This window comes from Paecilomyces variotii (genome assembly GCF_004022145.1).
Source record: "Paecilomyces variotii strain CBS 101075 chromosome Unknown C8Q69scaffold_1, whole genome shotgun sequence".
In the NCBI taxonomy this organism is placed as follows: Eukaryota; Fungi; Ascomycota; class Eurotiomycetes; order Eurotiales; family Thermoascaceae; genus Paecilomyces; species Paecilomyces variotii.
The window spans coordinates 4,305,788-4,330,017 of NW_021167140.1; the positions used below are offsets into that span (position 1 = coordinate 4,305,788).

General features: G+C 48.6%; 6 protein-coding genes across 6 annotated transcripts; 4 read left to right on the forward strand and 2 right to left on the reverse strand.

Moving 5' to 3' along the window:
* Window positions 1-23: 23 nt before the first annotated feature.
* On the reverse strand, window positions 24-1,241 carry C8Q69DRAFT_454043 (hypothetical protein). Its single transcript, XM_028629673.1, has one exon. It carries the CDS (start codon window positions 1,105-1,107, stop codon window positions 292-294), a length of 816 nt encoding a protein of 271 aa, XP_028489850.1. The 5' UTR covers window positions 1,108-1,241; the 3' UTR covers window positions 24-291.
* Window positions 1,242-9,868: 8,627 nt separating this feature from the next.
* Window positions 9,869-12,126, forward strand: C8Q69DRAFT_50767 (vesicle coat protein). The gene is made up of 2 exons (XM_028632908.1): window positions 9,869-9,973; window positions 10,249-12,126. Exons 1-2 carry the CDS (start codon window positions 9,962-9,964, stop codon window positions 11,635-11,637), a joined length of 1,401 nt encoding a protein of 466 aa, XP_028489851.1. The 5' UTR covers window positions 9,869-9,961; the 3' UTR covers window positions 11,638-12,126.
* Window positions 12,127-12,430: 304 nt separating this feature from the next.
* C8Q69DRAFT_441249 (putative eukaryotic translation initiation factor 3 subunit EifCk) lies at window positions 12,431-13,471 on the forward strand (the record flags this gene model as incomplete). The annotated part of the gene is made up of 2 exons (XM_028628728.1): window positions 12,431-12,600; window positions 12,895-13,471. The coding sequence occupies 2 exons, from the start codon at window positions 12,431-12,433 to the stop codon at window positions 13,469-13,471; spliced, it is 747 nt and encodes a 248-aa protein (XP_028489852.1).
* Window positions 13,472-14,056: 585 nt separating this feature from the next.
* C8Q69DRAFT_50874 (putative PDCD2_C domain protein) lies at window positions 14,057-15,687 on the reverse strand. The gene is made up of 2 exons (XM_028633007.1): window positions 15,392-15,687; window positions 14,057-15,320 (listed from the first exon to the last, which is right to left on the reverse strand). The coding sequence occupies exons 1-2, from the start codon at window positions 15,518-15,520 to the stop codon at window positions 14,172-14,174; spliced, it is 1,278 nt and encodes a 425-aa protein (XP_028489853.1). The 5' UTR covers window positions 15,521-15,687; the 3' UTR covers window positions 14,057-14,171.
* A 156-nt stretch (window positions 15,688-15,843) lies between these two features.
* Window positions 15,844-18,091, forward strand: C8Q69DRAFT_50890 (putative prenylcysteine lyase). Its single transcript, XM_028633024.1, has 2 exons — window positions 15,844-16,233; window positions 16,291-18,091. Exons 1-2 carry the CDS (start codon window positions 16,077-16,079, stop codon window positions 17,775-17,777), a joined length of 1,644 nt encoding a protein of 547 aa, XP_028489854.1. The 5' UTR covers window positions 15,844-16,076; the 3' UTR covers window positions 17,778-18,091.
* A 1,124-nt stretch (window positions 18,092-19,215) lies between these two features.
* On the forward strand, window positions 19,216-24,037 carry C8Q69DRAFT_50962 (UDP-glucose:sterol glycosyltransferase). The gene is made up of 3 exons (XM_028633111.1): window positions 19,216-20,722; window positions 20,779-23,442; window positions 23,498-24,037. The coding sequence occupies exons 1-3, from the start codon at window positions 19,382-19,384 to the stop codon at window positions 23,849-23,851; spliced, it is 4,359 nt and encodes a 1,452-aa protein (XP_028489855.1). The 5' UTR covers window positions 19,216-19,381; the 3' UTR covers window positions 23,852-24,037.
* Window positions 24,038-24,230: the final 193 nt, after the last annotated feature.

Sequence of the window (24,230 nt, forward strand, 5' to 3'; positions counted from 1 at the left end):
TCGTGCGGACGATCCGTCGCTAAGTCGGATTCGGCACCGCAACTGCTTTTGGTGCGTGCATTTGGCAGTTGCGCCAGCCATGCTAGAATTGTTTTCGTAGTATATTTATCATTGCCGGTTTTACGAATTTTTATCTAGTTTTTTTGGAATATGAACCAAAAAGGAAAGAGGAATCCAAGGGGGTCCATTGGAAGCTTCGCAAAATAATCACATCCTGCATCATAAACTGCGCCGGGGAATGAATAGAAGACGGTGATATCCGGATAATAGAATAACACATAAGAAAAAGAATTAAGCGTCTATTTTCATATCTCGTAAGATCTTCGCGACCAGCTTTTTCTGGTCCGCGGCGTTCAGCTTGCGTTCGTCCGTCTCTACCAGACACCGTCCGATAGCAACCGTCATCTTCACAGCATTGTCGCCGCTGTTCGAACAATCAACCCAGACCTTTCCATTCCGACCAATTGCGATTTCAAATCCTCCCTTGCTTTTGAATCTCGCGCCCAGTTCATCGAGAATGACGATCTCCGACGCACCAGGCTTCATCAGTCTTGCTGCCAGACCGGTCGAGATCTCAAATAGCATCCCGCCGGTCAAGGGACCTAGACCGCCGTCTGCCTTGCCCGTCGTTGGATTCACACATGTTATTTCGACTTCCGCGCCGGCTCCCACTCCAACGGATAGGACGCGAGCGTAGACCAGATCTCCAGCCTTGAGCATCGGCCTCGTCTTCTTCGTTGCGCCTTCGAAGGCAAGCTGGCCCAGCATCACTTGCGGCGCATGTGGTGTGAGAGTACAGTGGAAATAATCTGGACTCGAACGGTTGACCTGCGCAATTACCAGATCATGGACGGTCGGAACGTAGCGACGGTTCGGGAATGAGAGGAGAGAGACGGCATTTCGCTTAGCATCGGTGGTGAGTAAACCCGCTTGCGTGGCGGTGATGGTGTGGCCTGAAGGTTTCGATCGCGATGAGGGTATCGTAGGGTTCTGTTGAGATAGAATGCGCAGTCCAGATCCTAGTTTCAAAGGGGTAGAGCCGGTGGAGGAGGGGAGGATGTTCGAGGGGACATTGTCGCCCGGTAGGAGGATCGTCGGGGAGGTCATGGTGAAGACACCTGGGTGCGCAAGAAGAGATGCAAAGGGGAAAAGGTCTATATTTCCAAGATGACCATGGCAGGACGTTTAATTCCGCCCTGGTATTGAAAAGTGCGCGGGGAGAGGGAGAGCGCTGATGGTTTCCAAGATGGTAGAGAACTCAAACGTGAGAAAAATAACCTTATCGATACCGTGTTTAGTCATCTGCCAACCGTTTCCACCTGCCGACCGTTTTTTACTATAGGATGCTGAATTATTAAATCTACTAGATTTTAATGATAACATATTCAAATTAATTAATATTTAGAAGGTTTAATCTAGGCAATTAATAGATTATATTAGACTAGTTTTTAAGATCCTTAAATTGCTTAGGCAATCATATCTGCTATCCTCAACTAATTACTGCTAAAGGGCCTACTTCAGCTTTAACCACCTATTTAGTAGTATTTTCTTCTAATATCTATTATTTTATAGATTTAGATCTCTTCCTTAGGCTCTAATTAGCCTATTTTAATTCCTTTTAAAGCTAAATAGCTGCCTGCTTTATTACTTTTTTTTTTTTTAAGGTGTTATTTTTCTTCCTATATTTATAGGCGAGCTAAACAGTCTGCTTTTTAAATTTTATATTTTTTTTAAATAATATATTATTTCTCTTCTCACTGCTGCTGCTACTAAAATTAAAGCTCTTATTTTTAATATTATAATTATTATTTAGCTTTCTCTTTATTTATTAGAATCTACTATACCTTTTAAACCTTAGTTGGACTAAAAAAGATAATATTATTATCTTCTAATTAGCAGGGAGGAAGCTATAAAGTTCTAATAGGCTATTGCTTTACCTGCTTATTAAAAATAGCATATTATAGACTAATATTCTATTGCTAGAAGAGTATATTTTTAGTATATAGGTCTATTATAATATTTATAAGCTTTAGCGCCTTCTTATTATATATATTATTTAGAACTTCTTATAAAAGTTTTTTAATCCCCTGTTAATTATTTATAGATAATACTAACTGACTTAATTTACTTAAAGAAGGCCTCTCTTCAGATTTCTTTTTAAAATACTTAAAAATAATCTGCAGATTAAATAGATACAGATCAGTCGCTGCCTACCTATTATTAATATTTTTTACTATAAAAATAGTATCCTAGCTAGAGAGAAAGAGATTAAAGAAATCCCTCTTTTTAAAACGGCTAAGTCCTAGATATTTATTTAGCTAGATATCTAAATAAATATTATAGGCTCTAGCTAATAGACTGAATAGAGAAATATTAAGCAGTTATAATATATATATAAAATAAGGCAGAAATAATAATAATAGAATTCTATTATAATTATAATAATTAATAAAGTATTTTATAATATAAGAATTATAGCTATTAAAGATTAGTAGCTAGTAGCCCTTATCTATCTTTACCTTGGTCTCCCTATCGAAGATCTTAACTAGCTACTAATATTCTACCTTATTATTAGTCTAGCTATTAGAAGAAAAGGTAAAAAAGTATTTATAAACTTTAGGATTAAATGCTTAAAGCTATATATCTTATAATTTCTTTAATATAGCCTTATAGATTAGAACTAGCAATAATAATATTTTATTTATATAAATAACAGCAAGCACTATAATTTATTTCTTATTCTTATCTTAGATTAATTATCTAATATATCCCTACTTATAGCAATAATAAAAAAAAATTCTCTTAATTTTTTTTAAAACTCTAATTATAAAACCTTTTTTATCTATATTATAGATATTATATAGCTTAATATTAAATTTCTATAGCTTTTAATCTATAAACTTAAAATATAGGGAATATTTAAATATAAAATTAGCTTACTTATACAAGGTATCTATAATAATACCCTAGGCTAATAAAAGATCTTTCTTATATCTTTTTATAAAGTGTAGTAGCTACTACTGCCTAAACTCTTTTTTAGAGATTTTTTTTATAAAGTTTTATAATATTTTATATAAGGGAGATAGGCTATATTTTATAAGGCTATTAATCTATTTAATAAATATTTTCTTTTATTAGATATTTAGGAATTATTAGTTTTTATATTAGACTATTAATAGACCCTAGACGCCCTTATATTATCGCAACAGGGTTATTTAGTTTATACTATATTTTTTTACAGTTTTTATATAATTAGGCTTTTTATTAGGCTTTAAAAACTTTAAATCTTTAAAAGCTAATAAAATAGGATCTATATTAATAATTTGGTAGGTAGTTGAATTAATTGGGGAATTTTTAAAAAAACGGTCGGCAGGTGGAAACAGTCGTCAGATGACTAAACACGGTAAAGTATCCACGTGATCTGATGTATCCCCAGGAACAAGATGGTCGGGCACATCTTATTGAACTGGATGATATAAGCTCCATAAAATAATATGTGAAAATTGCCATGTAATCTTCTAGGATCTAGTTAGTATGTCGTTCATAACCAAGATTCGAACCAATCTGTACGTTGCTGCTCAAACGAACTTAGCTATAGCGGAACCAGACATATATTTTCGATAACATGACCGACCCATCGATGCTATCCTCCCTCTTTAGAAACACCATTATCAACGAAGTATGAGAAGACCTGAGCAAAGAGCCCTGTTCCGACTACTGGTGATGGAATATCGACTGTTAAGATAACATCACTTCTGAATGTAGTATGCGCGATGAAAAGCTATATTCTATCCACATCGACTGAAGAATTATTGAGAGACCTCACCGGAAAGGGTCCCTGAACGAATGACCTTCCAATACTGTTATTCAGTTTTTACTGACTTGAAGATAATCAATATTTATTATTGTTAACGAATACCTCTTCAATGACATCCCACTGGATATTCCGCTTCGCATCTCTGGTGATTTAGACCTTGCCGATAACAAACTCCGAAAAAGTCACTGTTCAACTAAAATCCCTATTTCTTTCATGTCAGTGATTCATCATCCAAGCTGGTTCGCTCAATTGCTGTTTTCCAGATGCTACTAGAAAGGTCGACAGATCGGTCGAGACGGACCACAGGGTAGATATCTAGCCACTTACGCGACGTCGAACGACGAAAGGAGACTGTATCCGAAACACCGGGGAGGAGTAGTAATAAAGAAAGGCGGGTATGTGACTGCCTAGGTAGATAGTTGAAGTAGGCGCCAGTTCAAGGATCTGCATTCGAGATAAGCGCTCAACAGTCTACTGAAACATGAGGCCAGGCAATAGCTATCGCTAGCCTTGTTCTCGTAGAACAGTTACTATGGTTAGAAATGATCGGAGCGTTACAACCATGGTGGACTTGGGAGTAAACCTGGCATAGAGTGAAGTTCTCCTTGGCCATGTGGAGTGTCTGCCTGGGAAGGACGGAGAACTTGGCGTTCCGCCTCAGGCAGCCAGCGGCGACTGTCACGGGCTCGATCTACGTAGTAATTATACCATTCAACCTGTTGGGATTCAATATCGAAGATGATCGCGATCTGCTTCCTGGTTCGAGAATATACCACCAGACCGCCGTGCCAGGTGGAACGATGGTCGTAGATGAAATGACGGTGTGCTCTCATCGAGTATATTGACCCGCTTGGGAGTCACTTGTGCGGCTGGAGGTGATACATAGAGCGCAAAGAGAAGTTTAAGCTCATCATTGATGGGACCTTGACGTATGCAGGAGAAAAGACCGTGGGGACAAACTTCCAGCTTCCCAGATGTGAGGGGAACTGCACAGTTACTCCTGGCAAAGCGGGCCGCAGAAGGTTCCCAACTTACATCAAGTATAACTATCAGCTTCGCGGGTCTGACGAATAAAACATTATCGAGTCACGGTAAAACTTGACAAGAGAGATGATCCTTACATCATTATTGGTACCCGATACCGGTCGTATGGGCCCGTGGTTTGTAGATGGTAGTATCATTCAGATAGCTCTTATTTATTTTCTTTGGTCTAGAAAGAAATCGCAGGATGACCGAGCAATTCCTCCAAAGGAAAAATAGACGACACTGGAGGATTATGCTTTGGACCCATCAAAAAGACCCATCATATGTGTTGACTGCATGTTGTGCAGCAGAATATGCAGTCATTGTTGTGCAAGAGGCTGAGATGCCAACATCTGACATGCCGGGGATGCTCATCGCTGCAACCCAGCATGACATCTGCAGCACGAAGAAATATCGTCCGGACAACCCCGGAGACTTTACCCTGGATCTGCGAGATTAGCTTCGCAACGACGTACGGGACAGTCACAAGCAAGGAACACTCTTATCCCAGGGTGGTAGTTTCTAGTGTCGCATCGAGTATCCAAATCAGTAGTGAGACGCATCTTATGCTAAAACAGTAGGTGAATGCGAGAGATAGGATTTGTTACTCCGTCCAAAGCTGCAGTGCTGCAACGTCGCCTTTGGATATTTCCCTATCTCACACCACTGATCTCAACATCGTCCAACACGTGCTTGATCGTGGCTGCGCCGCTGGTATCCTGCGTTAACTGATCAACGCAGCACCTGACTCCGCGAGACGAACCAGACGTGGTTATTTTGTTCTGAAACAGAGACGGGGAACTTTCGGACACGGTGACACAAGTGATAGACCACCGGAAGTTCCTTTGATGCTGATCGAAGGCGCCGGTCAGCAGCTCAGCTCTGATCGGGTCTTCGCCCCGTTCAAGGAAGGGCGTTGAGTCTCCGGGGCTGAGAATCGACAGGAATCGCGGATCATCTTTCAAACATGACTATCTACCCCTGACATGGGATTATGACATGACGATTCGAAAGAAGCAGCGGACTAGCGCCGCGATAAGTAGGCTGCAAGGATCCGACGGGTTGGTTCTCCGGATAGCGACCATCTCCCCGTGTGGGGGATGTGCTTATCAGTGGTTGTAGTAGGAATAATGCGTATCTATGTAGTGTATGCATTATTATTGTTGAGAAAGCGATAGATATCAAGCAGCTGGCGATAAGAAACAGACCGCCAGAACCCGGCAGCCTGGGAATGGGGGCATCGATGGGGCCAGCCAGCGACCGCCCGGGATGGCTTAGGGCAGAGGCTGCCACGTGGGAAGGGGTAGTCGGCACAACAGTGGAGAGAGGATGGGAAAAAAAGTCCCCAACAACGACAGACGAGGCGGGAAACGGTATCTAGGGAAGAAATGAGGGCCACCGCCGTGGATCCTTGATCGTGTGCTCGCTTTCCGTTTCATAACAGTGGCAAAAGTTTCTCCATGAGATTCGGGGCATTCCCGAGTGGATCGATCGTTGTTTACTTCGTATACCTCAGGAGTCTTGCTCTGGTAGAGAATCACGCAGTAGATACCTGGTAACTTAGTGTTCTCTGTACAGTCAGTTCATCCCCGGAGCATTATTATTACTAACTCGAGACAAAGACAGGTGATCCCTCCGGATCAGACTCAGGGAACGCTTCTGCGGCTCTGTTTTCCCGCTTGTCCGAGCTACGAGTCGACGCTCAACACTGATTCGAGATCAGCGTGGTCGGGAAGGCGGATAGGTGCGCCCTGCACCTCTGACGGCAAGGGATCTAAGTATCTGTACTCGAGTAGACGCCGTTGGACGAGTCTGATGGACGGGTGACCTGTCATGCCTCGGCCGGAAAACATGCGTGCTAGTAACTCCGTAGACGATCTATGGTAGACTACGGAGTACTACTACTCTGTTCAACGGTCATGGCGGGGCCCTGCTCTAAGCAAGAAGCGGTGTAACTAGTTACTCACTGTACTGGGACATATAGTAGTCGGGACGATGGAATGATACACATGGAAAATAATAGGGCAGATTACAAGTGTTGATGTGCATGTATGGGCTCCGTCATCGGTGGGTTCCACGCAAGTCATCATGTCCCATGATCAGGATCCAGAAGTAATAATAATCATAGAGATTTGACAAGCATATGACATCTCTGCGGATAAAGGCGACCGCCATGCGAAGCGATTTCCTCTAAGGGAGCTTTGCTTACCCGCGCTGTGCCCTCACTGGAGGAAGGATTCATGACACCGCTGCAACAGGACTCCCATGCAATGCACACCGCGAGGAGTATTCCGGAGTATCTAGGATGCGAACAGGGGTTGGATGCTTGTTTCCAACCGAGGATGCGCAGTAGATAGTGATGAATAATAACGATGATCCCCATCTAGGAATTCTACACTACACAGCTGAAAAGAACGACATGCGGACGAGACAAACAACAGTAGTATTACCCGAATCAGGATCCGGACTGGGCGAGAGAGCAACACGACGGGAGCGTGTTCACCTTCCTGTTCGGCCAAAGTTGTTGAAGGCGAAGCACTGAGCAGTAAACGGTTCTGTCTCGTGGGCCGGCGGGTCGCGGATGGAATATCGGGTCCGATCTACGAACCAGCGTGCATCGAAATAATAATGCGAGAACTTCGCCAGCGAGGCGTGGTGGACGGGTCCGCACGACGGCGTCCCAATGCTGGAGACGTCGATGGAAAATCCGCTGGAACTAGACGAATCAGCACTTGAGGAAAAATGGTTTTGATTAGATATTTCTCTGATTTTCTAGGCGCGTCTGGGTCCAGCATGTTGAGGCTCTCCCGTGGTTCCCGGGCGACCTCTTAGCCCGAGTTTGCAAGGATGGAGAAACTGAACTACTGAACGAGACTGCGAATTAGAAATAGATAGACCAGGTCCCAGGATCCGATCTCTGTCCGAGATTTCCCATATCCTCGGATAAGCACATGGAGCGCGAATGGTGGGGGAAAAGACAGTGGTTCTTCTTCCTCTTCTTCTTAGCGTTTGATTGTTACGATAATAATCATAATAATTCCAACGCAACTTGTTGATAGACGATCCGGGGGTGTTGAGCAAAAACCGGTTTGGAGAGGGGCGAGCTGCATGTTTTCTGCTTTGCTGCACGAGTGATCTCTTGCACCTGTGGCTGAAGCAGAAGGATGAAACTGGACGGACTTTCTGTCGCGGATCGTCGCTGAATAGGCCGTGCCCACCGTCGCAACGAGTGTTAGAGTCGTCAGCAACAGTCGTGCGCATTCTCGCGATCATTCGCCCAAGAGGAACAAGAGGAATAAACTTAGTGCTATAGGGCGGATTTTGGCCCCTCCACCGCACGGCCATACCAACTTACGGCCGATAACTACTGGTAGAACTTAATAAACTACCGAATGGGGGCAATAGTAATAATGAATAAATGAATAATAATATAGCAAGCAGACTAACTAACTACTATCTAGACCTTGCATTGATCGATGATCAGACACGTTGAGAAGATGGGCTGCGGAATATTATTATTATTGTTCTGGGGAGTCGAGACTTGAGCGCTGCAGGAAATCTTTGCAGACCCGCCGCATTGATCTCATCTGTAATTTAATATACTGTAGAGTATCACTTTTGGGAGTGATGGTAGGCAGCATCAGTATCAGAACTCTCTCCTCTGCGTGGTTTTTTGGCTGTTGCTTTTTTTCTCTTTTTTCTTTTCTTTTATTCGCTGCCTGAACGGATCCGAAGTAATAAGCGATGGACCCCGGGCTCTGCGCATCCTCATCTCATCTCACGTCCAGCGGGCAGAGTCCGAAGTGCTGGGCCGAAAGAAGCATGGTGGCCCATGTTCGCGGGGAACAACCCACGGTTTGGTGGTGGGTTTCATTTCTTCCGTGTACCGTTCTACAGGGCTTCGATCCCTTCCATTTTGCCGAACTGGTGAGCACGGCCGGGCTTCTAGGGCGCTTCTAACCTGCTGGAGCAGGCCTAGGATGGTCCCAGAGATCTCCAGGGCGACAGCCAGCCGTGCAGAGCCGACATGAGAAGACGGGGGTTGGTTAATAATAATAATTAATTTGTTGTTCTTTTTAGTTTTTTAGTTTTTAGTCATTTGGTGTGATGGGTTATTTAGTTAGTTGACTAGAGTCGACGCTGCATAGATACTAAAGAAATACTAAAGAGACGAACAAAAATTAAAAAAAAAAAAATGACAAAATGAAAAAAAAAGAAGAGAATTGAATAAATAGATGAAAAGGGAAAACAAGCACCTCTAAGGCAGTGATTTAATTGCTACAATAGTATTGGGAGTTATTAAGTGGTGCGGTGCTCTTCTGGCTATATGGTACTGTACCATAGTTCCTCCATATGCTGCTATACTACTACCGGCCTGGAAACCATCCGAAGAACACACAACCCCGGCGAGTTCTCGTCTCGGGGAGTCTTCAAGGAGGGGGGACCAAAGGCTGGATCTCTCTCGGGCTCCAGGGGAATGGCCAGCGCTAAGATAGTAATAGACCGCTCTTTACCGCGACTAGTCGGCCACCGTCGCCCGCGGTGGCTGGAGCCGGGGTCGGGCATCCCTGGTTGCAGCATCCTGATGCCGCGATGATAGATGATGATGTCCAGCCCGGTCTCGTCCCCGCCAGTCGCGCTCGATAACTAAACATACTCTCCTAAACTGACTGGTCGCTGGGCCTCTTGCTCTGTTCGGCCACTGTCTCCATCTGCTTTGCTTTCTTTTCTCTGGCCTCAGTTACCCACATTCCCAAGGCGCCTCTCATGCGCCGCCGTTTTCACATCCCATCCCGTCCCAGATTCGTTGCTCCGGACTTACAAAAGACCCTCAGCCGCTCTTATCGCGGATCTGGATTTCTGAACTCCCTCCTGCCATATACCTTGGGGTCTCTATCTTCCCCGTATTCCCATCTTTTGTGTGATAGGTGGTGAAAACATCTATTCACGGGGTAGTTAACAATCCTCAACGACCCTGGCCACATTGTGTGTCCTGGCAACGACTGCGTCATTGCCACTGGAATCCTCTTGCTGCCACTTATCATCACGGAAAGCATGTCGCGCAATCATGGACTAAACTGGCAGTTAGTTCCTTCTAAATAATATTAAAATCAGGTGGATATGGATTTTATTGTAAGTCTTTCCTGTTGCAGTCCCGTTCTGTCCGTTATATGCCGCAAGCTGGCACACTGGTCTATCTTGTGCTGTCGCGTATCGGGGCTCTCCCTAGATACAGACGCACCCAATGCACCAAGAAATCCTGCATCTATATACTCCTGCACTTAACACGATATGTGAGAAGAAGAAAGATCTCTTCTCAGTGGTCACATGCTACATTTATGTGTTGCGATCGTGTTGCCTTTTATGCGCTGCGTTGACCGTGTTGCTGACATGACTTTTGCCTCTAGCTCTCTCTCACGCATTTCTGCGAGGTGCATGGCCCAACCTCGATTCTATGCTCGCAGGTCCTTCCTTTTACCTGCTCACAATGTTATCCTGATCCTTCCGACCTCTCCCCTAATGACACTCCTGCGACCTCACACGAAACCACCTCTTCCCATGGCTTAGGAAACCGTAGCCGCGATGGCCGGTCTCCATCCTTGCCGCGAGAGCCTCCCCTGTCGACCTCCGTGGCCAGCGCATCGACAACGGATCCGTCGAGCGGCTCTCAGAAGATTGAAGACCACCCGTACTTCCTAAGAGGACAGCAAAAGCGAGTGGATGCGGATGCGCTGAACCGTTTTGGGGGCGCCGATGGCGACACTTGCGCCAGCTGCAGTTTGACGCTTCCAGAAGATGTCAGCAAACAGCTGCCACCAGGTGCGCCTGGTACTGTCAAACCCGACGGCAAAGGCAGGAATGGGAGTCCGGTTCTACGATCGCGGGAGATGGTTTATTCTTGCGGCAGCAGTCATGATACCGACGATGACCACGATTCCCACTACCATTCTTCCTTTCCGGACTCTCTTCACTCGTCTTCAATCGCTTCCGATGCGTCATCCTGCCATACTCATATCCTCACTTATCTCTCCCTTCGCGGACCCCCTAACCCGGCGGACTACGCCCTTCTGCGACGTTCGTCGATCCGGACACTGAGTTGCGAACTTCTGCCCAGAGGTCTGTCCTCGGGCCCGTTGTGCTTTGGCGATTCCGTTGCCGGTTACACGATTGCGTATATCTTCCGTCTTCCCGACCCGATGGCTCGTGGCAAACGTCGGAGCTATGCGCTGGTGGCGCTTGCTGGCAAGGATGCGGGACGGGCGTTCCGCGCGTCTCCCGTGATCTGGCGGGCGTTTGGTCGCATCGCCAATGGCATCGTCAAGGCAGCGGAACGATACCAAGAGGAAGAAAAGCGCCGCGAGGAGCACAGCCAAGGTGCGAACAAGATCGGTGGACGCAACTATACTCCTGTCTCGTCTTTCCTGACGGGCAGAACGATGGATCCTGATGGCATGCCCCGACGTGCTGGCCAGATCCGTGCCCGAAATTTGGCGGAAATCGTTGGCAACGAAATGATTTTTGCAGAATTACACGCCAGTTTCGTGGCTTTGCTTCAGCAGCTAGGTTCAATGTTTGGCGGAGTGCCCGTCTCTGAAGAGCAATTCGTCTGCAGCGTGGTCGGAGATGGACAAAGCACCGCTGCTTCCCGGAAACCATCAGTCGTGTCGGTGAAGGAGAAGCAAAAACCGCAAGCACCTCCAGCAAACACTGCGAATGACCTTCCCATATCGAAATTAGAATTATCATCCGGCCCGAAGCCGATACCAATAGCCCAGCGTCGACCGGTCGTGGCGTGATCGTCTTCTACGCTGAGCTATCCTTTTTTTTTTTACGTCTTGACGACTCCCACACTAGATCTCGTCCTCCGTGTGCACACACACACTCTCACCGACCTTACTATTGCCCTTTGAAGCGCGCAAAGCGTCATCCATACCCCCCTTTTTCGAATCATCTTCCTCGACTTAACGGCCGAACTTCCTCATGAGCAGGTATAGAACTGGCATGGCGTATTGCATATCTGGGTACGGAGTCCGGCATACCATCACAGCGATTGCTTCCATGGGTGGCTGAGCGATCTATTTGTCTTTTTTTGTCTCTGCATGGTGTCTAGTCCCTGCTGCGAGCGGGCCATGATGGGTGGCGTTTTAACATTTCTTGACTCGATCTGATTGATCATAATGAATCACGGCAGATTAATATCTATAGTAGGTGTAAATAGCTTATGAGCTTATTGAATCCTGTTGCCAAGTCCTACCATCTTTTCTATCTTGCCTAGGCGTATGCTTCTGTATGCACTGTAGATTGTATCAGCATTTAATCTCTGTTTAGATGTGTGATGTAGACCAGGAACTATTCGGCGATCGGAGAAACTTTCCCTCCGCGAGCAGCATCGGCATTTAGCACGAAGCGACAGCCTGAGGACACCAACCGGGAAAAAACCCACCAAGAGCACAACCCGCATTGTGAACATCGAATTGCGCACCAGCCACCAACCACCACCAACGGTTTATTTCGACTCGAGAAAGGGGCACCCTTACTTGCTCTAGATACAAGAATATTAGACTGCGAGACAGTCTTCAGACAGAAACCATGGTTCTCGCCTTCGACAAGTGCGAGACGCGCCCGGCGCACATTGATGCCATTCTCAGCGGCCTCGACCGATACAACCCAGAGACGACCACCGTCTTCCAAGACTACGTGGTGCAGCAATGCGAGGACAGGACCTTTGACTGCTATGCTAACCTGGCTCTGCTGAAGCTGTGAGTATTTCTGCTTTTCTCCTGCTCTCTTTATCTTGTCAGTTCGGGATTTTATGTGAGTGTGGGGTTACCCATTACTCGACGGGTTCAGATGATGATGAACTTTTTTTTACCACGTTTCCTATTACCTGACCTCCCCTCTTGAACCGGGGGAGTATGGAGATCAATTATTAGCTCTACCTGAAATTGTACCCGCGAAACAGTCATCCCGGTTGTTGGTTTGATGGATCGTATTTGCTTTGCTGCATTTCGGGCCACGGTTTGCTGACGATGATCGACTCATATCCGGTATAGCTACCAATTCAACCCTCACCTCCTCCAGCCTGAGACGACGACAAATATTCTCGCCAAGGCTCTCACCGTCTTCCCCTCTCCCGCCTTCTCCCTCTCCCTGGCACTTCTCCCCGCGCACACGCAGCCTTTCCCTTCTTCCAACAGCGAGGAGTCCTCATCGCAGACTTCCGACTTTGTCGAGTCGATCCAGAAGCTCGCTCGTCTGAACACTCTGCTGGAGTCTGCCCAGTACTCTCTGTTCTGGTCGACCTTCAACTCTGATGACCTGTACGCTGACCTGGTCGCTGATGTTGCTGGGTTCGAGGAGCTGGTGCGTGTCCGCATCGCTGTCGAGGTTGGCAAGGCATTCCGTGAGATCAGCATCGACGTGCTTGCTCAGTGGCTGGACCTACGCAGCCGTGAAGCCCTTGAGAAGTTCGTCGCCGACGTTTGCGGCTGGGAGGTCGACAAGGCCGCTGCCATCGTGAGAGTACCCAAGAACAAGGAGAACGAGGCCCGCAGCGAGATCAAGGGCGAGCGTGTTGGAGTTGACATGTTCGGCCGTGTCATCAGGAGAGGTTTCGAGCAACCTGCCTAAATGGTGGGCGCTACTGCCTTTCCCTCTACCGGCCTGTTCGCAAGCATGCGAACCATTTCTTCACATTTTCGTCCCGATAAATACCACCCTTTCCTATTCTCTACTATTTACTTTTTTTTCTTTCCTATCCTACTTGAAGCCCGTGGATGAAGTTCGAAGGAAGCTCCCCACGGGGAGATGACTCGAAAACGACGAAGCATGGCGGGGTGGGAACTAAAATTTTCGCAAGGGGGGTACTCGGCGCAAATTGGCGTTCATGCAGTTCGCTTCAGACTCATGTTTGTCGATTTCTTTTTATTTATCCTTTTTTTTTAGTCTATGCATATTATGCCTATACATGTCTTGATGAAGAGGAAGACGAAGATGAAGCGGAGTGTCGAGACCCCATACCGTACGTCCGGGATGAAAAAAATAAATCGAGGATTATAGACATGTGAGAGAAAAGAGGATATTGACGAAATAGAGATAAAAGAAGATGATTCACAGTTCAACCCGTCTTGTGAACTGTATGTTGGAAACGTAATATGCAATAATATATTATCCTACTTCAAATATCGAATATCAGATGGAGGATTTAACATGACTATTTGAACATGGAAGAAGAGCGTGAAACGCTCTTTTTGTTTGCATTTACTGGATCAATTATCTATGTACTTCTTTTTCTTTTTCCATATCGAAAGAGGTAGAAGAGCTAGTTAAATCACTGCCTCTCCTCCCACTGTACACCAACCCATTCTTCCTTCCAGCCTGCAACGCCCACCTCTTCCGGACCACAGTCGCCAGCGCAGACGCCTAGGATGATGGTTCCCCATTCCATGCCTGCGTCATCCTTACCGAGACCGACGCCCTCGCGGCCTTCTTCAAGGACGCTGATGGCGTGTGGGACGAGTTGTAGCTCGAAGACACGCTCGCGGCCGCAAGATTCGCAGCGCGGGATGCGGTTCCCGCTGCTACCACTAGCGGTCGTGACTCGGGTTCCGGAGCCTTGAGTATGAGTGTGGCTTTGAGGGAAGAGTTTGCTTACGGCGTCCTTGTGGGAGTAGAGGAGGGGAGAGCCGCGGAATTCGTAGCGTAGGGCTTGCTCTGGATTATGAGCTAGACGGGTCGAGAAGCGAAGGAAGGACTTGTCAACAGTGGACTCAAAAGCGTCCTTAGAGTCAGCGCCAGCGGCACCGGACTTGTCGTCCTCTTCTAGAGTCTGCACGTTGCTTGGGACGGTAGGTGTGGATGGCCGCGAGAGAGTCTCGTATTCCGCGTCCAGGTAGTAATGAGGGTATGGTTCTGGGAATGCAGACTGCGGCGGCCATGGCGCGACGGGACCGGCGACGACTGGAGCTTTAGTTGGAGGCGGAGAAGATACACGGACTTTATCCGCGAAGGATTCTGAAAGACCCTGAACGGGCGTCTGCGCTGGTTTCGCAGCAGGAGTGGGCAGCGGCGCGAATGGGTTCGATTGCGCGGCGGATGAGCTCGAGGTGGTGGAGAAGGGGTTCACGTTTCCTCCAAGACCATTGCTCGAGGGAGCTGCTCCAAAGATACTCGCTCCAAGATCCTGCTTGGGAGCTTGCGTCTGCGTCTGCTGCTGCTGCGGCTGCGGCTTTTTCTCCTCTGACTGCTTCTTTTGTTTCGTACTTTGCTTCAGCTTCCTGACCCCGCGAAGGGCCCTGATACTTCCAGCCTTCCGATTGCATGTCTTTCGGGGACAACCAAATATATATAGCCGTCGCTCATCGTCGGGGAAGTGTTCGGGTAGGTCGCCATTTAGTTCGAGGAGCAGCAGCATGGGGTTGTTGCAGACCTTGCATTTAGCAAAGTCGCCTGGAGGCGGGGTCTTTTCGTCGAGCCACGTCTGCCAACGGAGGAAAGGTCAGTAAACCGCGCGATAATGTGACAAAATGTTTGGATACGCCCTTGACATACCGGCCATCCACCCAAGTGGCTAATTGTATCATCTGTGGCCTCGGGGGAAGCAAAGCCAAGGAGAACTCCGGTCTCCGTGTAGTCCCCCTCATCTTCAAAACCGGAGGAGTCACTGTCGTAGGGGTCCATTATGTGTGGTGATTTGGGCGTTTAAGTAAGGCCCGGGGGATTAGATTTGGGTATATCGTGTATTTCAGCTGATCCCAGCTCTTGTTGGCAAAACTCTAGACCAGCGCGCTGGCAATAAATCACCGTCAACTGTTTTAAACAAAATAATAAAATATTCAATCTTTCGCGATAAGCGATACCTAGATGGCGCTTATCTTAATCGGGACTAGTTGGTTCAAAGTCTCCACCACAGCTGTTACGGACCGGTAATTTAACGGTATCGATACGAGTTGACGGTATCGCGCTGTACGGGATCTGCATTGCATCCCTGTCAAGCACTGACTGGAGATGCTGCGCTGACGTGCCGACACCGCCTGGAGCATCTGATGTTTTTAATGTCGTTATTGACTTGCTATTGAGAGCCTGTGAAGTCCTTAATTGACATATATATGTTATCCCAGTATTGCATGCTGGTATCCGCTTTGAATGATATCAGCTAAGTATCGTTGTGCTGTGACTGCCATTTGAGGATACGGAGTACCTGCTCTGGGTTGGATTTGTGTAAAGATACGTTTTTATGGGATATTCATCGACGACTGGAGCCATGGGAGCTTTTCGGAGCTTATTTCTCTTCTTCTGGATTACTGCATGGTACAGTTCTCTCGTCTACGCTGACAATCAAGTGCCTCTGCGTGGCGCTGAAGAGAACCAGCCCAAGCGGATCGCAGTAATCGGTATGATCATACGAGAATGAATAGGTGTGTTGAAATGATACTAACTGATTTGCATAGGAGCTGGTTCCGGAGGTGCATCCACAGCTCATTTCCTTCGGAAATATGCAGACTACTTTAAGGTTCCTGTGAACATCACGGTATACGAGCGGGCTTCCTACGTGGGTGGTCGCTCCACGACGGTCAATGTCTTTGATGATCCATCCATCCCGGTCGAGCTGGGTGCCTCGATATTTGTCGAGGTGAATCGGAACCTGGTCAAGGCGGCCAAGGAGTTTGGCCTTCTGACTGAGACAGCCTTCAGCGCTCGTCCCAGGGATTCCGATGACAGCCTTGGTGTCTGGGACGGTCAGCGGTTCGTGTATCAGCAGCAAGATACCTCCTTCTGGTGGAACATTGCCAAGCTGCTCTGGAAGTATGGATTGGCACCTGTGCGCACTCAGAGGTTGATGAAGCAGACAGTCAACAAGTTCTTAGGGCTGTATGAGTCTCCTCTCTTCCCTTTCAGTTCCTTATCCGATGCTGCGAATGCTGCCAGTTTGCTGGATGCCACGGTATCAACGGGAGCGGAGTTTCTCGAACGTAATGGTGTCTCCGCGGACTTTTCTAGAGAGATCATCCAGGCGAGCACGCGGGTGAACTATGGTCAGAATCTACCTCTGATTCACGGCCTGGAGACGATGGTCTGTATGGCCGCTGAAGGTGCCATTTCTATCCAAGGTGGAAACTGGCGGATCTTCGACGCGATGCTGAAAGCTTCTGGCGCGGAGGTGCGACTGAATACCTCCGTGGCTTCTATCAATCAAAAAGAAGATGGCACACTGAGCGTGTCCTCTACCACCGGCCATTCTGCGGCGGAGCAATCAGAGTTTGATGAAGTGGTGATTGCTGGCCCTCTGCAGGAAGCTGGTCTGACGATCTCCCCTGAACTGGACCACGTCCCTGACAGAATCCCCTACGTGGAGCTCCATGTGACGCTATTTGCGTCGCCCCATCGCATTTCGCCGCAGTATTTCAATTCCGGAGCTTCCAGTGTTCCTGAAACTATCCTCACTACGCTTCCTCAAGGATTAGATCTCGGATCTCGGCGGGATGGCGTCGGTCCGACTGGATTCTGGAGTATTAGCACTCTCCAGAAAGTGAAGGCGCCATCGCAGTCTGAGGAACATTATGTCTATAAGATCTTCTCTCCTCAGCGTCTATCTGCCCAGTTTGTCGCCGATATTCTGGGATTAGATAGGGAAGCGGAATCAACGAAAGCTGCGACTAACCCCACGATCGGAGACCTCCCTCGAGAGGACGTCAGTTGGTTCTATGAGAAGACATGGCACTCCTACCCCTATCTGTACCCACGGGTGACCTTCGAGGAGATTTCCCTGGCTCCCCATATCTGGTATACGAGTGGCATTGAAAGTTTTATCTCGACGATGGAGACGAGCTCACTGATGGGGAAGAATGTAGCAGCGTTGATCGCGCGCTCTTGGCTGGACAAACCCGACCAGGATACGGAGGAGGAGTGGAATCATTGGGATAAGGCTGAACTTTGAAGAGTTGCGTTCCCGAATAATTACTGTATACATTTATGACTCCGAAAATGCAGATTTCGATGGGATATACATCTCACGTGGGGAGGGTCATGACCAGTAACCTCTACTGATGATCGTAACGCCGTTTATAATAATCTACGTTACTCCAAAGCCAATCAAGTCTCGTATTCGGGCCTTCTGATCTCACTCCCTCGATGAGACTTTTAGAACAGAGCATGATCACCATTTTAGACTTGTTTGTTGTACATAGACCGGTTTGCAACCAGTCCACGGCCTTGTCCAGTCACAAATGATGAGTCATGAACATGCATGTACGATGCCTACTGAGTGGCTGAGTTCCCATCACGACTGAGATAGCGGTACACAACGCGCCTTTGTCCTCGACTCTTTGAATGCAGGTATTTGTCCGAGCCCTAGGAGAACCTTGGTATCGCCGCAGTAGTTTGAGATACTAAATCGCGCTGGCAGCTGGCTGCCAGTAATACAAAGCGGTGAACACATGTTTCTGGACCTTTTCTCGCTGGGGTCTGTGAGCCTGAGCCTCACTCTGAGGAGGCGGTGGGAATATAGGCTGAAGCCCCGGAGTAGACTAACTAGCAGAGTAATAATAGGTCATTACCAGGCTGTACTACCGTAAGTACCTTGGAACGCCAGGCAGCCTCACAGTCTGGGGAATGCAGATTATCGTAGAGACTGGCCGACACTTACACTGTGGCCTGCTGGGGGTCATCGCAGTGAGAAATAGTCTCGATAGATAGAAAATGGTCATATTGGTTGATGAGATGACGCCGTGAAAGTCATCGCCGTCATTAATATTGCCTATCGAGCGTCATCTGTAATTTGTAACTAACCTAACGTAACTAGTCAGTTAGTTTACCAAACTAACCACGTCTGCTGAGGTAATCGAGCATGAGGCTATGATTGTATGGTCCTGATTGGCTTAGTGGCGCTGCATAATCACATGCAACAGCTGTGATTGGCCGCCCCAGACATTATGCCGTACAGCTGATACGGTACGGTCACGCGAGAGGGCAGCAGCGCCAACCTCGACGAACTGCAGGCGCCAGATCGTCTCCTCCTCGTCCTCCAACTCTCTTTGATCCCACAAATCCAAGTCTTGCAGTCCACGGGCCATGTCGCTGCTGCCCGTGATGATGGCTGACCGGTGACGGTGCGTCCTGACTAGGTGTTTCTGTCGCTGTTCCCGTCTATCCATTGACCGATAACGGGTACCGTGCCGGAGTACATCATCTCAACTGTCTGGTGAGCTCCCATCGCTGCTGATTATTATCTCGCCCTCGCTAATAGGTGAGCTGCAGGGCTACTCCAGTTCATCGGTAGCTATAGAACTGAACTACTCAGATCTCCGCATGAGATAGCTTTTCCACCGTGTGACCTGACATTCCCTGGTTCTTGCCTCCGATCGACTTGTCGTCTCTCCGGCCTGCAACCGGGGGCCACTTCCCCTTCTCACATAGGATTACTGGTTGAGGCTCTTTCAGATCTCGCAAGCCGTATATACTCGTAACGGCTTTCCTTCTAGGCGTCCGGTGTTGTTCTGCTCCTGTACCCTATTCTGTGCTTCATCGCCGCCTGCACCGACAATGCAGCCTTCCGACGTTGAAGACTCCATCAAGAATCGGATGGGCCGCCGACTCAACTTCCGCTCCAGATCGATCCATCGGATACCCTTCCACCAAGTGCCTGACCGTTTCAAAGATGGCGACGATGCCCAAGACGATTACACAGCGCCGCCCAAGGGTATTGGCGGCCGCGAATACATGCATCAGTCGATCTTCTCCATGATAGCTGCGGCCGGATCCAAGACAGATTTCCATGGCAGATTCGACGACCCAAGTGATAGTGACGGGGAGGGTGAAGGGATTATAGAAGAGGATTCGTCTCGGGGGGCTTCCTCCCAGGCATCGACGAGAGGAAACAAGGGCCGCGAGGCAAAGTCGCCTACGAAGCGTGAGACGGAGAATACCCCAGCCAACAAGGACTCAGCGAAAAAGGATCTGCCGGAGGAAAGGGGTCGCGGACATAGGAGGAAGCTCTCAGATCATAGGCTGTTGCGCTCAGTACCGAAGCTACAGTCGAAGCATACAAAGGGCAAGGAGTCCGTTAGCCGGAATGGGTTGGGTGCAGGCGAAGAATTACTCCCAACATCACCCCAGAGACGACCACGGAGTCTGACACCGCGCGCTGCTCCAGTGCTTAGTCGAATGATTGAAGCTGAGGCTCGTTTTGGTGATCCGCCAAGCTCCAGAAAAGAGACCAAAAAGGCCCCTGAGGAGAAGAGTCCCACGAGGCAGCGCGCGGAGTCTGCGCCGTCCACATTGCTGTCTACACGTCTTATGGAGATCTTTGGGTTCGAAAAGCCCGAGAAGGTTATTGGAGAGTACGCTTGCTGGCTGCTTCAGAGTGTCATGTTGCAAGGCTACATGTACATCACGGAAGGGCATGTCTGCTTCTACGCCTATCTTCCGAAGAAGTCTAATACAACGGTCAAGTCGGGTTATCTCTCCAAGCGCGGCCGCCAGAATCCAAAGTATAACCGGTATTGGTGCTCTCTGAAGGGAGATGTTCTATCATACTACGCCGACCCGTCCAATCTATATTTCCCCAGCGGCCATGTCGATCTCCGCTACGGTATCTCTGCCGCCCTTGTCGAACAGAAAGACAAAGGCAAGGATGTGAAAGACTTTACTGTAACGACTGACCAGCGCACATACTATTTCAGAGCAGATAGTGCCCCAAGCGCTAAAGAATGGGTGAGGACGCTACAGAAAGTCATTTTCAGATCGCACAATGAAGGGGACAGCGTCAAAATCTCATTACCCATCGAGAATGTGATAGACATAGAGGAAAATCCGATGATTGAATTCGCCGAAACCATCAAAGTCAGGGTGGTGGAGAGCGGCGAGACCTATGCGATTGATGAGGTACGCTGCAACTGTTCATTGATTAGTATTGGTTCTGACTAACTTGATATCTGTAGTACTTCTTTTCGTTCTTCAACTTCGGCAAGGATGCGTTCAATGTCTTGAGGAATCAAGTCAAGAATAGTCCGACACAAAGTAGTTCGCAAGAACTCCCCGGTGCTATCAGCGGTGATGGATCTGCGAAGCAAAACCAAGAACGAACACTTGATGCTCACTTTCACAGTCCTCGCTCTGGTCGGTCCAGTCCCCGTTTCAATGAATCCGTTCAATCGACTCTTCTATCCCGTTCACCTGATGCGGGCAAGGGTCGTATTCGGAGCAAGTCGACTGAGAGCGCGGGCCCGCTAAGCCCTCCTCGTGCCTATCTAGATCGATCTCCCCCCGATAATAAAGCCTCTTCCGATTCCTTCGTCCATTCCATTGAGCAGGGAACCGAGTCCTCTGCTGTCCTTCAGTCGATTACGGGCACTGCGGAATCAGCAAGCCAGATTTTGAATCGAAGCGATGTTTTTCAATCTCCGACCATTAATCGGTTGCGAGTGCCGTCTGACGCAGACGCGACTGGTCGTCGACAGTCTAACGATACAGCTCGCTCGGCGTCCGCCCGGGCCAAGGGCCGCGCCGACACAGTTGTCAATAAGGGGGACCACGAGGCTCAGGAAGCGCTCAGCGATTCGGAGAATGAAGTGAATAGTCGGAGCAAGTATTCTACATCCGCACCGACCTTACAGGAGCTTGTCAAAGCTGGTACTTATCCCCTGCAACGAGCCGCCGGGTTGGCAGGCTATCTCAAGAATAGGTCAAAGCGAATGAGCACTCTCCTAGCCACGGAATCCATGGGCTACATAGAGAAAGTATCCGGGATGTGGGCAGGTGGTCGCAAACACTATGGCGAAGGAGAAGGCGTACTCCCTGACGACCAACTCGTTGATCCTGAAGATGAGGAACGTGGTTGCGGACATGGAGATCGCTTCCGAGCTCACTTTGCTCTGCCACCGACGGAGAAGCTTCAGGCCACCTATTTTGGTTTTCTTCATCGACTCCTGCCTCTCTACGGAAAGATCTATATCAGCAACAGAAAGTTCTGTTTCCGCAGTCTGCTACCGGGGACGAGGACGAAGATGATCCTACCGCTCAGGGATATCGAGAATGTGGAGAAGGAGAAAGGTTTCAGGTTCGGTTATCATGGACTTGTCATCATTATTCGTGGTCATGAAGAGCTTTTCTTTGAGTTCAATGCTTCTGATGTGCGGGATGACTGTGCCGTCACTTTGCACCAGAGCTTGGAGTCCATCAAATTCTTGGCCGAATCTGGCATTCTTGCACAGGAAGACAGAGCGGAGGCGGAGGCGGCTAAAGCGGAACATCAAATGCTGCAAGAAGCCAGGCTGGGTACTGCCGGTGATACTGGCGAAAACTCGCGGGCTCTATCTCCACCAGAATCGCCTGAAATCCATCCGATCTTCGATGACCCGCGAGCGTCGATTATCAATTTCAAACCTACAGAGCCGCTGAGGATTACCTGCTTGACAATTGGTTCTCGAGGCGACGTCCAGCCATACATTGCACTATGTAAGGGTCTGCTCGCGGAAGGACATAGACCTAAGATCGCTACCCATGCGGAGTTCGGACCATGGGTGAGAAAGCATGGCATTGACTTTGCCCCCATCGAGGGAGATCCTGCAGAGCTGATGCGTATTTGTGTCGAGAATGGGATGTTTACTTATTCCTTTCTGAAGGAAGCATCGCTTAAGTTCCGTGGCTGGATTGACGATCTTCTATCGTCGGCGTGGGCCAGTTGCCAGGACAGTGATCTCCTCATCGAATCTCCCAGCGCAATGGCTGGAATCCATATTGCGGAAGCCCTTCGGATCCCCTACTTCCGCGCTTTCACAATGCCTTGGTCGCGAACCCGTGCGTATCCTCATGCCTTCGCGGTGCCTGAGCACAAAATGGGTGGTGCTTACAACTATATCACCTATGTCATGTTCGACAACGTCTTCTGGAAGGCCATCGCAGGCCAAGTCAACCGCTGGAGGAAGAATGAACTCGGTCTCCGGGGAACAAACTTGGATAAGATGCAGCCAAATAAGGTCCCATTCCTCTACAATTTTTCTCCTTCTGTCGTTCCGCCGCCTCTCGACTTCCCAGACTGGATCCGCATTACCGGCTACTGGTTTTTGAACGAAGGCGACGATTGGCAAGCTCCACGCGAACTCACCGACTTTATCCAGCGTGCCCGTGCGGATGGCAAGAAGCTCGTCTACATCGGCTTTGGGTCTATCGTGGTATCTGATCCGGCTGCCCTTACAAGGACAGTCGTGGAATCGGTTCAGAAGGCCGATGTCCGCTGCATTTTGTCAAAGGGATGGTCTGACCGTCTAGGCGATCCGGCGAGCACAAAGTCAGAGATCCCTCTGCCACCAGAGATCCACCAGATCCAGTCCGCTCCGCATGACTGGCTATTTTCTCAGATGGACGCTGTCGCGCATCATGGGGGAGCAGGAACCACAGGCGCCAGCTTGAGGGCTGGCGTACCCACGATAGTCAAGCCCTTTTTCGGTGACCAATTTTTCTTCGGCACACGGATTGAAGACCTTGGCGTGGGTATCTGTATGAAGAGGCTGAATGTAAGCGTGTTCTCGAGAGCTTTGTGGGAGGCGACGCATAGCGAGCGAATGATTGTGAAGGCGAGAATGCTGGGCGAGCAGATCCGCAGCGTAAGTTCGCCCTTACGGTTTATTTCTCTGAGGATTTTTACTGACGTGTGAGTAGGAGGACGGAGTAGGTACTGCCATCCAGGCTATTTACCGCGATCTGGAATATGCCAAGACACTTGCTCGCCAGCGTTCTATTGCATCTGCGACCCCCTTCTCTCCAGTTGCCAAGAAGGAGGAGATTACTGAGCCGACCATTGATGACGACGACGTGGCTGATAGCGAGGAGTGGACGTTCGTCGGTGACGATACCGATATTGATATTTCTAAGAGAATGCGAGATCGAGAAGAGACAGATCCTGATTTGCCCCCACCCGCTCTTTGCTCGCATGGGAGTTCGAGTCCCGCCCGGACTGTGCAATCTGATGCCAGTATTAGCCGGAGGAGACACGATATGAGAGCGGAAGCTTGATTGTGCGACTTCCACTCATCTGATCTATTATTAATGCTTTGTATGATGTTGATGACCACCCCCTTCTCATTATATGGTCTGCCGAGATTCAAGCTCTTTTACGTGATTCTTTGATGTGTTTCTAATTCCGGTGCCACATGTCCCACCATAATCATCTTCCTTTTCCTTTCCACATGTGGTTGGGCGTTCAAGCTTTGGACTCTATGGAGAAAGCGGGTTGGGTGATGTTGATAGAGGCAAGCGTGCAATATCCCTTGCATTATCTTCTCTCACGGCCTTTTCCCCAGAATGATATGATTCACGACCTCCATTTAAGCTTTGTGTTTCATTCCACTTGTCTGACAGCTTGAAGGTTGCTATGCTTAGCCGATCATGTTAT